Source organism: Neomonachus schauinslandi, chromosome 7 (genome assembly GCF_002201575.2).
Source record: "Neomonachus schauinslandi chromosome 7, ASM220157v2, whole genome shotgun sequence".
Taxonomy (NCBI): domain Eukaryota; kingdom Metazoa; phylum Chordata; class Mammalia; order Carnivora; family Phocidae; genus Neomonachus; species Neomonachus schauinslandi.
In genome coordinates, this window is record NC_058409.1 from 36,407,405 (window position 1) to 36,425,242 (window position 17,838).

A 17,838-nucleotide genomic window follows, 5' to 3' on the forward strand; every position below is an offset into this window, starting at 1 on the left:
AGAGGTGAAATTGAATCAAGTGATACTGTTATTTAATATTTCCGTAGATAATGCTAGGTTGACCTCAGAAAGGTTTTGGCGCGGGGCGGGGTGGGGCAGGCTGGACTGTGCCAGTTAATATTCCCAGCAGTAGCCTCAGTACCAGTTTTCTCTCCCTCTTACCAGTGTGGCATATTCTATTTAAATCCTTGGTAACCTTTTGAGAAAAAGATTCCCTTTACGTGTTTTCAGAATGCTGGTGTAATTCAATTTATTTCATGTTCATTGGCTGTGGATTGCTTCCGTCACAGTTTCCCTCATCTTTTTTATGGACTTGTCTTTTTCTTAATGATAGGAGAGAGTTTTTTTTTTTTTTTAAGATTTTATTTATTTGAGAGCGAGATAGCTCGGGGAGGGGGTAGGGAGAGGGATAAGTAGACTCCCTCTTGAGTGTGGAGCCAGATGCAGGGCTCGATCCCACGACCCTGAGATCATGATTTGAGCTCAATTTAGGTGCTTAACCCACTGAGCCACCCAGATACCCCAGAAGAGACCTTTTTATGCATGCTATTAACCCCTTTGATTTATTACATACATTATACTTTCTCCCTACCTGTTGATTATTGTTTTGATGTCTTGTCGCACATAAATTTTGTATTTCAATGAGATCAAATTTATTGATCTTTTATTTATAGCTTCTAGGTTCTAGGTATTTCTTAGGGACTGTCCCTCACCCCCCAGTGCAACTATATGTTCCTGGTGCTTTTATAGTCCATGTGAATACATGTAAGATAACTGCTTGTGTAAATTATTTTCCAGGTTCTGTCAGAGAAAAATGTGTTGTCAGTAGAACTTTAATTCCTTAATTTTTTTCTATTTCTCATAAAATGGGTAAATGCTAACTTTAAGCAAAACAAATTACTCGGGGTGGCTGGCTGGTACACTTGGTGGAGCATGTGACTCTAGATCTTGGGGTTATAAGTTTCAGCCCCATGTTGGGTGTAGAGATTACTTAGAAAAAAAAAGAAAGGAGACACAACAAATTTCTTAGCTAATAAGCAGGCTGTGCCACTTCATTTGGATAATCAGATTTTTATTAGTGTTTCTATCTCCTCATAGCTTTAAATGTTGTTCTTGAAGTAACTGTTTCTTTAGAGTTAAGAAGCTAAGTGTAAAACATGAAGTTTCATATTTTCCTTACCAGTATTGGGATTTTTTTTTTTCCTTGTATTTTACAGCATTAGTTTGACTCTTTAAAATAAAGAGAGATCAAAATTAGAAGCATTTTTTATTCCTTAAGATCAGTAAACTTCAGTTTCTTGTCTAAGAGAGTTTTTAATGTTTTGACAAAAGTTTTTAAAGGTTATGGACTGGGACGCCTGGTGGCTCAGTCGGTTAAACGTCTGCCTTCGGTTCAGGTCATGATCCTGGGGCCCTGGGATCGAGTCCCGCATCAGACTCCCCGCTCAGTGGGAGCCTGCTGTTCCCCCTGCTTGTGCTCTCTCTCTCTTTGACAAATAAATAAATTAAATCTTTTAAAAAAATAAAGGTTATGGACTAATTGTGGTTTTTCCATTGCTCACTGAGATTGCATCCTAGAGCTTTAGCTTGCAGTTACTTTTACAGTGTCCTGCAGAATGCACGGTGAGGGCTGCCTGTATTTGCCGTGCTTTCCTTGTGTATACTCTGTATTGGGTTTTAACTTAGGAAAATTGATCTTTCAAGTTTTACTCACTTTTTCATATACTGAGAATGGCACAGGGCCACTAGTTAATTAGCTCTCGTGTTTCTGTAGGTTTTTGTTGTTTCCAGAGCTTTTTGCTCCGGTATTTTATTATGAAAAAGTTGAAACCTATAGAAATGTTGAAAGAATGTTTGTAGAACAGTGAGCACCATATACTGACCTAGCTTCTACAATTAACATTTTATTCTATTTGCATTATTATTTATTTACCATCTCTAAGTGCATCTGCCAGTCATTTTTTTGATAGGTTAAAAGTTGCACATATTAGTACACTTCATCCCTAAACATTTTCTCATCCGTACATGCATATTAGCACAGGGCAGTTTTTTTTTTTTAAGATTTTATTTATTTATTAGAGAGTGAGAGAGAGTGAGCAGAGAGGGAATGGGACAAGCAGGCACTGCTGAGCGTGGAGCCCGATGTAGGGCTCAATCCCATGACGCGTGAAATCATGACCTGAACTGAAATCAAGAGTCAGATACTCAAGGGACTGAGCCACCCAGGTGCCCCAGCACAGGGCAGTTTTTTGGTACAAGAATTCTTTGTTCATAATTTTTCTGTTAGTTCTGAAATGTTCTGACAGCTTCTCACTCCACATTTATCATTAGGACTGATGGAGTATATTAGCACACTTGGGTGTTTTGAAGCCCGCGTGAATTAGTAAAATGGCATCTCTTTCCTAAAGTAGTTAGTGTTGTTAATAATTAAATAGTGTTTTAGAAACTGGCATAGAAAATTTAGGGTCTCCCCCCCCCCCAGTAAAGTTAAACATCTGTCAGGATGGCTTAAGTATCTCAGGATTGTTCTTTTTTTAATTTTTTTTTTTAAGATTTTATTTTTAATCTCTACACCCAGTGTGAGGCTTGAACTCACAACGCCAAGATCAAGAGTCACATGCTCTCCCGACTGAGCCAGCCATGTGCCCCTCTCAGGATTATTCTGATGGAACATAGTATATAACATATGCTTACCCCACACCTGCTTTTATTTATTTATGTTTATAAAGATGTATTTATTTGAGAGTGAGAGAGAGAGTGCATGAGCATGAGCAACAGGGGCAATGGGAGAGGGAGAGAGATTCCCCAGCAGACTCCGTGCTGGACATGGGGCTCGATCTCACCACCCTGAGATCACGACCTGAGCTGAAACTAAGAGTCAGGACACTTAACTGACTGTGCCACCCAGGGGCCCCTACACCTGCGCTTAAAATTAATTGTAAAGAGAGGTCAAAAGTAGAAGTGTTTTGTTTTCCCGACGATCACTGAGCCTTGGTTTTTTGTTGGATTCCATGACAAAAAAACCGCAACTAGTCCCATTTCCATAAAAGATTTTGATTTAGTAGTACATTATACATTTTCTCACTTTTAAAAAAAGATTTTATTTTTAAGTAATATCTACACCCAGCATAGGGCTCAAACTTAGAACCCCGAGATCAAGAGTTGTATGCTTTTCCGACTGAGCCAGATAGGAGCCCCCATTTTCTCATTTTTTTGTGTTACTTAAGTAAAATTGAAGTACGATGAGCAGAAATACTTGAACTTCATTTCCACAATCAAAATAAACATTTCCCGTAACCCTGAAAGTTTTCTTGTGTCCCTTTGTTATGCATCCCTCCTTCTAATCCCATCCCTAAGGATCCTTCTGTTTTCTGTTATTTTAGATTACTTTGTATTTTCTAGAATGTTATGTCAAGAATCATATATACTTTTTTTGTCTAGCTGCTTTTTAAAAATATGACAAGTATATTGAGATGATTCACATCCCATACAGTTCACTCATTTAAAGTGTACAATTCCATAATTTTTAATATATTCACAGAGTTGTGCAGCCATTACCATATTCAGTTTTAGAACATTTTCATTAGCCATTTTCATTCCCATTCCCCCTGCTTCTCCCCCCACACCCCAGAACTTTAAGAATGTTGTTTTACTTTGTTCTTGCCTCTATGGTTTCTGGTAAGAAATCCAACGTCATTGGACTTGTTCCCGTTTGTGGTGTGACATATTTAGAAATGGGCGTAGAAAATTTAGGGTAGGGTTTTTTTTTTTAAGTAAAGTTAAACATCTACGTAAGTGGCATTTATGTAAGGCATTTTGATATAGTCCCTTAGGTTTCCTGAAAGCCTATTGATTCTTTTTTTCCTCTCTTTATTCTTCAGGTGGGATAATTACTGATGTACTTTTAGTTCACTGATAATTCCCTGTCATCTCCATTCTGTTCTTGAGCCAATCTAAAGAAATTTAATTTCAGTTGTGTATTTTTCTTCTTCTCTTTTTGATTTTTTAATTTAATTTAATTTTTAATTTTTTTAAAGGTTTTATTTATTTATTTGACAGAGAGAGACACAGCGAGAGAAGGAACACAAGCAGGGGGAGTGGGAGAGGGAGAAGCAGGCTTCCCGCGGAGCAGGGAGCCCGATGCGGGGCTCGATCCCAGGACCCTGGGATCATGACCTGAGCCGAAGGCAGACGCTTAACGACTGAACCACCCAGGCGCCCCTAATTTTATTTTAATGTATGATATTGTTTCAGGTGTCCAATATAGTGATTCAGCACGTCCATACATTACCCAGTGCTTGCGACAAATGTACTCCTTAATCCCGATCCCCCTACCCACCTCCCCTCTGGTAACCACCAGTTTGCTCTCTGTAGTTAAGAGTCGTTTTTTGGCTTGTCTCCTTTTTTTTTTTTTTTCCTTTGCTTCAGTTGTGTGTTTTTCATCTAAAGTTTTTGGTTTTGTTTTTTTGCAGTTTCTATTTCTCTAATGAGAACTGTGTTTTCATTTCAAGTTTTTTTTTCTTCGTCTCATGAACTCTAGTTATAATTGCTGCCTTAAAGTCTTCGATTTTCTCAACAATAGAGGTTTTATCTGATATTTTCAACATCTAGATCAGCTTGGCTTGGCAGCTGTTGATGAACTTGTCATTATCTTGCCTTAAGTACCTGGTTTCTATTGGGAGTTTTCACTGCCTGTGCTGCCACCATCATGTACCGTGTGACTGGGGGCCCTTAGGGCAGAGGTGTATGGGAGGAAAAATGGGAAATTTACACCCTCGCAATTGCTGCTGTAAATATTAACTCTCTTCCATACTTATATTTATTTTTTAAAAACTGTACACAGTCCTTACGTTCTCGTTTTTTCTGTTTTGTCTGAATTTCTTGTAATGAACAGGAACAATGAGCTCTAGTGGGCTCTGGTGTCATAGTGCAATCAATAGTTCTTACTTTTTATACCAGATAGAGTAAGATATTAAAGACTTCATAGCAGGTTGCATTTGAGTATGTAAAATTCTGATTTGGTAAGAAATACTAAGAAGTATTACATAATAGGTATTGTGCTGTGGTCTTTTCTTTAGTTTTAGAACTGCTAAATAGCATTCTTATTTGTTGCCATTGAATTCATCCTTTGTGATAGCTTAAAATATAACACTCTCAGACTGAGCCAGCTACACCAAGTTCTTGAGCACTCTAACCACTGATTATGAATTACTTTGCTTTTCTTGGTTTTTCTCCATTAAAATATTGAACTGCTGTTCTAATCTTAGCCACTCAGCTCTCTCCTCCAGAAATTGTATTTGGCTCTGTAACTATTATTAAATACGAAGGTGTCCTCACCACCCCTCCACCTCTCCTTTAGGCAGGATGTCAGTAAAAGACTTACCTATCAAATATGTTCCATAACAGAAGAAACTGATATTTGAATCAATTCGTAGGTGTGTTGTTTGGACTGGTGATGAGCGGGTCTTCTTTTATAATCCTACCACCCGTCTTTCTATGTGGGACCGACCTGATGATCTGATTGGAAGGGCAGATGTTGACAAAATTATTCAGGAGCCTCCTCATAAAAAAGGAATGGAAGAAGTGAAGAAACTAAGTAAGTTTTAAATTAGGAATTTATCCTCTAATTTTATTATTCTTTTAATATTTTTACAGAAAATTTGAGGCCATTTAGGAAGAAAACTTGCTGTTTTCAAGGAATATAAGAAATTGAGAAATGGGAAATAGACCGTTATGCTAGCTTGAGTTCAGTAGTAGAGATGCTAAAAATTAGAAAGTTTGGGCAATTATTTCTTTGTAAAATATTTACATGTATATTGTTTTTAACTTACTGTCCTTGTCAAGATTTTTAGTTAGTCCAGGTTATGTTGGTTCTGCTTAACGTTTGCTCTGTGCTTACTTAAAATATTAACACACTCCTCAGTGAGTGTCTCAGCACTTTTTATAACTAGTAATATATTTTTTGAATAATCAGAACTGTACAGGTATTTTAAAAATATTGTTTACTAAATTTTTATAAAATACAAAATTTTGTAAAGTTATAAAAGCTTACTCTTTTAAAGATTTATTTATATTAGAGACAGAGAGAGTGTGTATGCAGTACGGGGGGGGGGGGGGGGCGGTGGGAGGGGCAGAGAGAGGAGAAAGAGAATCCCAAGCAGATTCCCTATTGAGTGCAGAGCCCAACGCAGGGCTCAATCTCATGACCCCAAGATCATGACCTGAGCTGAAATCAAGAGTTGGACACTTAACTGACTGTGCCACCCGGTCGCCCCAAAAGCTTACTCTTTTCAAGTAGATGAAATTTAGGGAATAAAAGCCTTATTCCTGACAATAGAGAGACAAACTTTATTAAGAGATTATCTTTTGGGGTACCTGGGTGGCTCAGATGGTTAAGCATCTGCCTTCGGCTCGGATCGTGATCCCAGGGTCCTGGGATCGAGCCCCACGTCCGGCTCCTGGCTCAGCGGGGAGCCTGCTGCTTTCTCTGCCTCTCCCCCAGCTCGTGCTCTCTCTCTCTCTCTCTCTCTCTCTCTCTCTCTGTATCCCTGTGTCTCGAGTGAATAAATAAAATCTTTAAAAAAAAAAAAAGATTATCTTTTAAGGTACCTTGTGTTCAGACAGCATTTCAGTAGATATAATGGACACAGATATTTTTACATAATTTTTATTGCATATTTTTTATTGGTAATTTGCCCTCATATTGACATGATTGTGTTTTTATAGAACCCGCCCCCCCCGTGTGCTGTAGCAGCATAAATGAATCACCTAATACTTCCAATGAAATCAATCCAAATATATGTCCTAATAATTGAGCAATCTTTATGGGTTATATATATGTGGTACTACATTTTTTGCTTGTAAGTCATTTGCAAATCAGTGAAACTTTGCCTGCCTAGTGGTAAAGTCACTAGGCACCATTTTTCCCTTCAGCAGTATCTGTTTTATAGCTGTGATATTGATGATACTTTATAATCCTAGTGTTGAATTATGCCAAGGAGGTATGAGATTTGCTTTTGTTTTTATGACTGTTTTCAAATATTCAATTCAGTTATTTGATAAATACATGTCTCATGAATAAACATTTCAAAGTGGATTAGAAATTTAAAGGGAAGATTAATTTAGGAAGTTTAGAATTGTTTAATATTTTATAAAGGAGAGAGTATCATGGGATGGGTATTTTATATAAACAGTAACTTTTTAAAAAAGAAAATATTGTGTAATATGTGCATATAACTATTCATAATAATATTTGATGTATTTTTGCCAGGACACCCGACCCCCACAATGCTGTCCATCCAAAAATGGCAATTCTCTATGAGTGCAAGTGAGTAAACTATAGATTGTAGTTACCTTTTTTTTTTTTTTAAGATTTTATTTATTTATTTGGGAGAGAGGGAGAGATAGCATGAGTGGGGAGGAGAGGGAGAAGCAGGCGCCCCACTGAGCAGGGAGCCCAATGCGGGACTCATTCCCAGGACCCTGGGATCATGACCTGAGCCGAAGGCAGATGCTTAACTACTGACTGAGCCACCCAGGCGCCCATGTAGCTACTTTTTAATACTATTAAAGCAAGTGTTCTGGTAGTTGCTAGAAGGATTCAGACTTAAATGTTTAAAATGTTGCTTGCTGAATTTTATTCTGACAAGGTTTAATTAAATTTGATCTTACAGTTAAAGAAGAACAAGAATTAATGGAAGAACTTAATGAAGATGAACCTGTTAAAGCCAAAAAACGGAAGTAAGTAATACTTATAGTTCATGTAATTCAGGTAGATTATAATACTATTTTAAAAGTTATTAGGTCCCAGTCAGTTTGTGGTCGGGACAGGTAATGTGTATTTTAGGAGACAGAAGTCTTGATTTGCTAAGGCCTAATATTAGAAAGCTTTTCTTTAGAATGTAGAAATGGTGTCCCTTCTGTTGCTAGATGTGCAGAATACTTGATTACTTCAATACTTGATTACTTAAAAAAAGTATTATAAAGCCAAGTGACATTTTAGGAATTAGATGATAAATTATTTTCAGACATTCATTAAGCCTGAATTTTATAAAAAAATGAATGTCCTCCTTAATGTAGACCCCAACAGACACCATTCCAGAAATTTCATAAATATAGACACACAGACTTCTCTCTCTTTTTATGTACTTGTCACTTAGCCAGTCCTTGAGTCTGTGTCATTACTACCTGGTGAAGAGGGAACCTGTGAGCTTAGAAAATGCTTTGGGAGAGAGAGATTGCCATAAGCAGGAGCATTAGGTTGGCCATTGCTCTGTAATTGGGTAAAATATGAATGTTTCTAATTATGGGGGATGAAAGGCTTGGGTAGATGGTATTTGTGTGTGGGTGGGGGAGGAATGGGACCATTATTTAGCAGCAAAAAGGAAAGTTTGACGACATTATTAGGAACTGGGTGAACCGTAGTCCTTATCTAAAAAGGACAGATTGAATGCAGCCAAATTATGGCAAAGAAGTCAGTAAGACAGCCCCTTGGAAGGGTGGTTCTTTTTAAAAAATCGTTAACAACAATGTTAAATTAAGATATTAAAGAGAGTCACTCATAATCAACCGAAGTAACATAGCTGTTTTCATTTTTGCAGTTGACTTTTTAGTTCTTGACCAAATATGTAAATATTAGTTGTAATCAACTGATTTTGAGTCCTTAAATAAAATGTAGAATAAGACATTTGTTTTCTTAATAGTTACAAATGACTGTATTCATTCTGTTTATATAACCATAATTTTGGATGTTCCTACAATGTTAAACTTTTAGGTTGTTTTTAATTGTTTGTTCTTATAGACAACTCTGTAAGGTTTTTAACTGCTTTTATCAGGAGAATGTCAAAGAAGTCCTTTATGTGGATTGCCCGAGCTTCTCTATTTAGGTACAAAGTTAAAAGCCTATTTTTCCTGGCTTAGTTTTTCTTTATTTCTTTTATTGAGAGAGATAGTGATAGTTTGTATTGTGACATTTCCATTTAGTGTAATTCTGTAAAGGTTATTTGTTTTCATTAGTTATATTTCTTGGATGTCTTAATTCTTTATTTAAATAGTTCTTAAATTATTATAAGAGGGTATATTGTTTGGCAAATTACTTTTACCTGTTTGTTTTGTGCATATCTTAGGTCACAGACTATCTCGCTAAGTTCCTGCAGGTCACGGACTATGTCTTCTATTTCTTTTGATTCATTCTCTAAGTTGCTAATTACCTCTCACTTAACATGTATGTGTGGGTTAGCCTTAGTTCCATTTAAATCTGCTGGGCTACCTTCACTTCCCTTTATAGCATGCTTTTGAAATTGATGATGTTTTGTTTTCCTGATTCCCTTAAGTTTGTGTAGGGAATATGAACCAATTTTATTTTTATACTTAGCAGATCATATTTAAGAAGGAAGATCTGCTCAGACACACCCGAATATTATTGAATTACTTACTGTTTTGGATTATTCACATGAACGGGCCTTCTTCATAGTGCAGATGTTTGAGAGGTGACTCGATTTCATGTTTACAATCTCACTTGAGTGAGAGCAACAGCAACGTTGTCCTTAGCCCTGAGGTGCATTTTTTGAGGAAAAAGAAGTAGTTTAGTCATTGGTGAACAGTTGTAATTCCATCTAACTACTCCTGGGCCTATGTTGCTCTCTGGGACCTGTCCTTCAACTTAAATCTCAACTTACCACCCAGAAAGTGAGTAAAAAAGATGTCAGGTAGGTAAGGTATATATCTCACATACCCAAATGGCCAAGTTTGCAGATATTTTCATTTTATTTTCAAAATGAATATTTGAGATTACTAAGACTTATCCAATTTTTATTAGATTAAGAAATATTTTATGCATCTATAATGTAAAACATTTTGGAAAATACTATGTCATTTCAAGAACTAAAAATTACATTTTGTGCTGTTTGTTTCTAACACATAGAGTTTTACTGCAATGTTAGTTTTTTGTTTTTGTTTTTGAAAGTAAGGTAGTTTATTCTGTGTATCAGGGGGAGAGACAGCACAACAATATAGCCATTGTAACATCATTAGAAGCTCATTGTAACTTTATTATTATTATTATAATGGAAGTTGCTTATCCCTTAGAGTTCATTTGAAACCCTCAATATAGTTTTTTTTGCCAAAAATATGCTGCTCAGTAGTGAGTCTTGAATATTCCATTGATGTAAAGATTTTAGTAAGATTCCTTATTAATATTTTGTCAGTTGATGCCTTATATTTTATTTTTTCTATAGGAGAGACGATAATAAAGACATTGATTCAGAGAAAGAAGCTGCGATGGAAGCTGAAATTAAAGCTGCCCGAGAAAGGGCCATTGTCCCTCTGGAGGCCAGAATGAAGCAGTTCAAGGACATGCTGCTAGAGAGAGGGGTCAGAAAACAATCTTTGGGGGAGATATTTCTGTTTTGTATAAGTAATATAAATATGTCTTGCTAAAAGGTCAAGTCTAAGGTTAGTGCTCATGTTGTCGGGGGGGGGATAAGGGAAGCCTATCAAATTACTGTACTCTCTCAAACAGCCTTTTTCTTGGCCCATCCTATCATGTTTAACTAAATGCCATTTTACTATCCTTTTAAATACAAATAACATTTAACATTTATTGGGTCATTACATTTTGGTGAGTAATATAAGATGAGTATTAACAGAGTATTAACATTACAGAATGGCGGACTACGTGGGATAGGTAAGGCATATATAATTCTTTAATACTTCCCAGAATGGTTTTGGTTAAAGGAGAACTGGTACTTTATGATATTATTAATAAAGCTTAATTGAGAGGGGGTTTCAGCCTTTTGGTTCACATATTCACATATTCATTTGAATAAGTATATTTGTTCAATTTAAAATCACAACATTGTTCACAAGATTGGAGAAAGCCTGGGAAATCAAAATGCAAATCTTCAAGGCTTTTTTTGATGTACTGATTTTTAAAATGTCACACAGTAGTGGTTATTTTAATGACTAATTAAGTGTGTGTTATTTCTGTGTAATATAGAAATGTTCAGAGCCAATTAGTGTGGAAATTTGCTGTTGCTAGCCTCCCACTGCTTGTCATTTATTAATGATGGAAACTTCAGTATGGTTTTTATTATGTCTCCTTTTTAAGCAGATGTCCTGTAGATTTCAAGGAAAATTATATGACCTTTATGTTTTTAGAGCCAACTTAATTATGAGGCAATACATTTTTATTTTAAAGGTGTCTGCTTTTTCAACATGGGAGAAGGAGTTGCACAAGATAGTTTTTGATCCTCGGTACTTACTTCTCAATCCTAAAGAGAGAAAACAGGTAAAAGGAAAATAATTATTTAAGAAATGTATATCCCTTAGCAGCATAATTTTTAAAATGTAAGGAATAAAATACCATCCTTTCCTCCACCCGGTAACACAGTACTTTAAAAACATAGTCTTATATCTTAGAAACAGTTACCGACTATGTGGACATTTAAATAATTAGTTTTGCCTTTATTATGGATGTGGCTGTTGCTTCATCAGCATTTTGTCTTTATGCCTCATACATGCTGAGGTTTTATCTAAAGTTTTCAAAATGCATTTCATTGTGCTTATTAATTTACTTTTTCTTGGGCAAATGCTGCAAATTTAGAGTAGAAAAAGAAAAATACAGATGAATGGAAAGGAAAAAGAAACACCTACAGTCTTACCCACCTGATGGGACCATGATTGGATACTGGTGTTCTAACCTTCCTGTTAGTGCCAATATATATGTATGAGAGTGTGTGTTTTGTAGATAGACAACATTCAAAGACCTGTTTACGTTTCATGGGTACATTCTACATCTAAGTGGCAACTGTTAAATATCTTTTCGTTATACACTTAAAGAGTTGATAGATACTTGAGGGTGTCTGCTGAACTAGAGTTAACATGAATTAGAGTCGCCTCTTATTGAGTTGCCATTGATTCCCATGGTGACTCAGCAATACGTATCATCTCACAATGATTGCTTCTTCCTCTAAAGCATTGCACACTTTCAACTTACATAGTTTCTGAATTACCTGGACCACCCAGACAGTGATCTCTTTAGAATGGTGAGTATGTTGAACCACTTGCTATAGGGCTGTTGAGCTACAGGATTTCATTTGGTAGTCTGTCCTTTATATTGACAATTGAACAGTTGGAATAATTCTCTGCACTGCTTGTGCCATTATGCATGTAGGTCTCATCACAAACTTTTTATGATGAGAGGACATTTATAGTGTGCCAGACATGTATTTTGTATGTGTAATAGAAAAACATGACTTCCAGATATATTTGCATCTGCATTTCAAGCATAGTAGGGTTTTTTGGTTTTGTTTGTTTTAAACTGTGTGATGGTCTCATTCTCTCCTGGGTTGATGGCCCTATCGAGAAGTATAAATCAGCCTTGATTCTTTACTTCTCCCCATTGCACATTTCAAGTCTGTCAGCAAAATCTGCCTCTAAAAGCTTGTAAATACAACTTCTTATTCACCATTTCTCCCAGTATTACTGTATTTCGAGGCACCATGATCATTTCTCAGCATGTAGAGCCTTGTAGCCTCTGACTGATATCTTTGCTTCCTTCTGTTCTTGCTTTCTCTATAGTCAAGTTCTTTTTCCACATGGCAGCCACACTAATTTTAAAGTTTAAGTGACAGATTAAGGTATTGTTACTGTTCCCTTGCTTAAAAAATGTCCAGGGCTTCCCATTTCATTAGGATAAAATTGAAATTCTTTATGGTTAACACTCTTAACTGCATACTTCTTGAAGCTCTTTTCTTAGATTTATTCATTCTGGCCACACTTCCTTTGTTATGCCTTGAACAAGTAAGGCACATTCTGGTACTTCTCTCTGTCTGGAATGTTCTTCCCCCAGGTGTCTGTATATGCTCTATCATTTTATTCAGGTGCTTGTGCAAATGCCTTCTGATCAATGTATCTCTTTGCCTTCTTTCCTTTATAGCACTCATAGCTCTGATTATCTAAAATTATCTTATCTTCTGTCTCCTCCTACTGCAGAGTATAAATTCTGAGTGCTGGAACTTTGTTTTGTTCATTGTTGTATGTGTAATGCCTGGAACAGTGCTTAACCTAAATATCTCTGGAGGTGTACTTTAAAATTTTTGAGACTTTCTCGTCATGCTACTGAGTGTTATAGTTTCTTACTGAGTTAAATTACAAGCTTGTATTGAGAACTAAAATTCTTTCCCAATTTAGGAGGCATTTTGTAAGCTGATGGTGTTACACTCCTATTACTCCTATAGGAGTAATAGTTAAAAAGAGGAAAAATACCAAGCATTATTTTATTTAAATAAAAATTTTACTTAAAGGTTCTCATGCCGTTTGAGTGGAATTCTTCCAACTGCAGTGTAAGAAATGAAAGGGGAAGCTAACATTTGGCATTAATCCATGTACTTTTTCAGTACTTAGTTTTATTATTTGCATAAGAGTATAAAATCAGGGAGAAACCAGTTAAGTGCTAGGTTACATATTTGCACTTTGTAACTTCATTTCTGAAATACGTGTTTTGATTTAAAAAAAAAAACTAGCGATTTCATTGAAAATGTCTCATAACCTAAAAGTACATCTTTCACTTCTGTCCTTTTCTAGTTTTCTTTGGATTTATGTCTGTCTTACATCATTATAAAAGCAGTATTTTATGTAATTGTAACCGTAAATTTTAACGTAAGATTTTCTTTATATAATCTTGTTTTTGATAAAAGATCACTTAAGGAGTCAAATATTTTTGTTGTATTTGTTTTGACAAGTTTATTTTATTTATTTTTTTAAAAGATTTTATTTATTTATTTGACAGAGAGACACAGTGAGAGAGGGTACATAAGCAGGGGAAGTGGGAGAGGGAGAAGCAAGCTTCCTGCAGAGCAGGGAGCCTGATGCGGGGCTCGATCCCAGGACCCTGGGATCATGACCTGAGCCAAAGGCAGATGCTTAATGACTGAGCCACCCAGGCACCCCTGTTTTGACAAGTTTAAAAGTGAATAACATTTTTCAACAGAATCATAGCATTTCCATGCAGGATTTTAGGCTCTGATGTAGAGACCAGTTAGGCTAACACTTTAAAATAAATTGTCTGTTACCTTATTTCAAAAATAAACATTTTAATATAGTTATGTGTTATTGAGAGCTTTTTAAGATTGATAGTGTTAGAATATGGTAATACATTACCAGGATATTAGTGACTGTCAACTGGCCGTCTTGGCCACTGTTTACTGAGTCAGTATCAAATTATAAATTGAATTAAATTGAAGTGAGAATCAAATAATAGAGACCTGTTGAAAAGGAAAAACTTCCTCTACACATTGAATACTTGGACATCAAATGTGTAGGTGTTTTTCCACATCAATCAGTTCTCTGACAGTAGCTGGCTGACCCACCATTAAGTTGAATTCTGACACTGTCTGCATGGAATTAGGGTCAGATCCCACAGATTAAGGGCTTAGTCTCACAAGATCTGCCCTCTCTTTGAATGCCAATCACAAGTAGTAGGTTCCCAGGTTCTGCACCCTTTTGTTGAGTTTGGCTGCTAATCAGGGTTTCCCATAGTACCCTCCTCAGGTTTAATAATTTGCTATAATGGCTCACAGAACTTTGGAAAACACTTATGTTTACTGGTTTATAATATAAGAAAGGATATGGTAAAGGATACAATTGAACAGCAGATGACGTACATAGGGTGAGATCTGGAAGGGTCCTGGATGCTGGAGCTTCTGTCCCTGTGGAGTTGGGAGTGTGCCATTCTCCTGGCACATGGAAATGTTTACCAAGCCAGGAGCTCTCTGAACCCCTTTGGTTACGATTTTTATGGAGGCAGCATGACATAGGAGTGATCAATTAAGTCATTGACCTTTGGTGATTGGACTCAGTCACAGCCCTTGGAAGTTCCAATGCTCAAATGACATGGTTGGTTCCACTGGTGACTGTCTGCCATCCTGTGGTTATCTAGAAGCTTTCCAGAAATCATTTCACTGACACTAACTTAGGTATAGGTGAAAGGGCCTCGTTATGAATAACATCAAATTGTTCTTAACACTTAGGAAATTATAAGGGTTTTAGGAACTCTGGCCAGGAGCCAGGATGAAGACCAAATACATATATTTTCCTTTCTATTTAAATTCCAATTAGGTTGCGTATAGTATAATACTAGTCCCTGGTACACAATATATACTTCCATACAACACCTGGTGCTCATCCCAAGTGCCCTCCTTAATCACCATCACCCATTTTACCCATTCCCTCCCCCCCCCCCCCCCCCCCCCCCCCCCACCCCCCCCTATTTCATTCTTTATCAAATATATATATTTTTTTTCTTCTTTTTTTTTGCTTCTCTGTTCTTTTTTTTTTTACTTTTATTATGTTTTCTTACAACACAATATCACACCCATACTTTTCACAAATTTATATTTTGAAGAAGAATCTAAAAATCCCAAGTTTCACAAAGTGTGCATAAATAGTTATGCAAGACAGCTAAGTCCTAGAGGTTTGTATTGCATAGTGCCTATAGCTAGTGGTACTGTATTGGATGCTCAACGTTTTGCTAAGAAGATAAATCTTAAGTGTTCTTAATACCACATATAAAATAAGAATAAATTAAAAGGGCTGGAGGAACGTTTTGGAGGTGATGGATATGTTTTTGGCATAGACTGTGGTGGTTTCCCAGATGTCTATTTATCTCCAAACTTATCAAATTGTATACATTAAATGTGTATAGCTTTTTGTATGTCAATCATACATCAATAAAGTGATGTAAAAACAAAAAAATGGAATATTACCAGCACCCTAGAAGCTGCTTTGGCTTAGACAGTATAGCCCTTTATTTTGGATGGTTTTGATTATACCTATAAAAGTCAACTAGGAAGTTTTTAAAAACTTACTAACTTTCATGGTGTTAATTACAACATTTTGTTCACAAGTTGATGTTGTAAGAAAATAACTGCTTAAAGTAGGAACATAAAGCCCAAGTGTATTGGGAGTCACGACACAAATAATTAGGAGAAACTTGGAAGCATAACAGAACTCCTAAATCCTAACCTTGGTGTGAGATATCCCAGAGGAGGGGATGTGAAGTTTTCTCGAGCTTCTGAAAAGAAAGTTAACATAAATTCACTTGGGTTTTATTTCTAATTTATTACTTTTACAAATAAGAAAGTATATACCAAGGGGGTGCCTGGGTGGCTCATTTGGCTGGGGCCCTCGACCCTCCTTGTCTCCCTGCTCAGTGGGGAGTCGGCTTCCCCTCCCCCGTGTACTCTCTCTGAAATGGATAAATCTTTTAAAAGAAAAAAAGAAAAAGAAAGTATGTACCAAGAAAGGAGAGAGGGGTTGAAAAGAGCCCTCTTTCCCATTTCCGTCAGCATGCAAATGCTTTCAGGATTTATTGCAGTGCTATATTTAGAGGGTACTGAAAATGACCTACATGCCTAGCAGGAGACTGGTGAGATAATTGTAGATAATTCTCTTCAGCTATTAAAGGTTAGTAGATATATATGGCCTGACCTGGAAAGAAGTTTGAAGTTTTTTAAAGAAAACATTTTTTGCTTGACTTTTTCTGAAGATGTGCATGCACACATTTAAAGAGTCAAATACTTCTATAAGATAAGCTAGGAAAAATATTAGAGTGCTGCCCCAGTTTTATCTTTCTGAAGACATTTCTTCCAGAGCCTTCTCATTTGCTTCATTCTGGACTGGTTGCCCTCTACACCTGATGTATTGCTGTCATTTTTGAGGATGACCAGTCTTTACTATCATCCTGGGATTTCCCTCGTCTCTCTTTTTGGTGGGCCGGGGGTGTGAGGGGGGGGTGGGTTCACCTGTTTCCTCCATCATAGGTCTTTTCTTTCTTGATTTACTCCGTTTTGATGCATTTCATCCCTGTAATAGCTTCTTGGGAGAACATGCATGGGAAATAAATTTCTGAAGCCTGGCATATTTGAAAACACCTTTATTGTATATCCCTAATTTGGAATTGTTTGGTTTAAGATATTTGAAATTGGAAATCTTTTTCAGGATTTTGAAGATGTTGCTTTTTCTAGTTTTCATTGTTTTTGAATCAATCTTTACTTGTTCCTTTCTTTATGGACGTGTTTATTTTTCCTTCGTAGGCATGTAGGATCTTTCTCTTAGTGTACGGAGTTCTGAAATCTCATGGTGATTAACCATGTGCTGGGCCCTTGGTGGCCCTTCTAGTATGTGAATTTGTATCTTTCAGTTCTGGGAGATTTTCTTGTATTGCTTTTTTGATTTGTTTCCACCTGTTTAAATTTGCCCTTGTGGGCTTGTCCTTAAAGTTTTTTTTCTCTTGTTTTCTACCTCTGCCCTTTTTTAAAAAAACATTTTGGGTGACTTTCTCATTTTTATAGTCTGATCCTTTAATTTTTCATTTCTTCTGTCATAATTTCTAGGATTTCTTTTTTCTTTTTCTTGTTTTATGGTTATAGTATCTTAGTTTTATGAGATTGTTGAGGATTTTTTTCTTTTAAGTTTTCATTTTCATGCACAGTTTCTGTTTTCTATTTTGGTTTCTATTTTTCATGCTGGAGAGTTTCCTTAGATGTCTTTAAAGAGACCTGGACTTCTCATGATTAGGAATGAAGCATTGAAATGCTCTTTGGGCACTTTGAGCATCTAATTGGGCTCCCATGACTTGGCTTTACTGTAAAGCCTTGCTTCTCAGTCAGGGACAGTTTTGCCCCAGGAGACATTTTTGGTTGTCACAACTGAGGGGGTGCTGTTGGCATCCGGTGTCCACGGGTGCTGCTAAACATTATCTGGCCCAAGTGCCATAAGTGCTGAGGTTGAAAAACCCTGCTGTAGGGTGATTTAAGCCAGTTTGTTGAGGATCTCCTG

General features: G+C 36.5%; 1 protein-coding gene across 8 annotated transcripts in view; it reads left to right on the plus strand.

Annotated features, from left to right (window-relative positions):
- TCERG1 (transcription elongation regulator 1) overlaps positions 1-17,838 on the plus strand; it is a 59,924-nt gene that overhangs the window by 24,793 nt on the left and 17,293 nt on the right. For 3 of the 8 annotated variants that reach the window (XM_021701733.2, XM_021701734.2, XM_021701738.2), the window contains exons 10-15: positions 5,436-5,596; positions 7,271-7,327; positions 7,674-7,740; positions 9,126-9,155; positions 10,236-10,371; positions 11,198-11,287. In XM_021701733.2, coding sequence (XP_021557408.1) covers positions 5,436-5,596; positions 7,271-7,327; positions 7,674-7,740; positions 9,126-9,155; positions 10,236-10,371; positions 11,198-11,287 — 541 coding nt within the window. Of the gene's footprint in view, positions 1-5,435; positions 5,597-7,270; positions 7,328-7,673; positions 7,741-8,834; positions 8,886-9,125; positions 9,156-10,235; positions 10,372-11,197; positions 11,288-17,838 lie in introns of all 8 variants that reach the window. The other 5 variants (XM_021701735.2, XM_021701737.2, XM_044916762.1 and 2 more) reach the window with 2 other exon arrangements.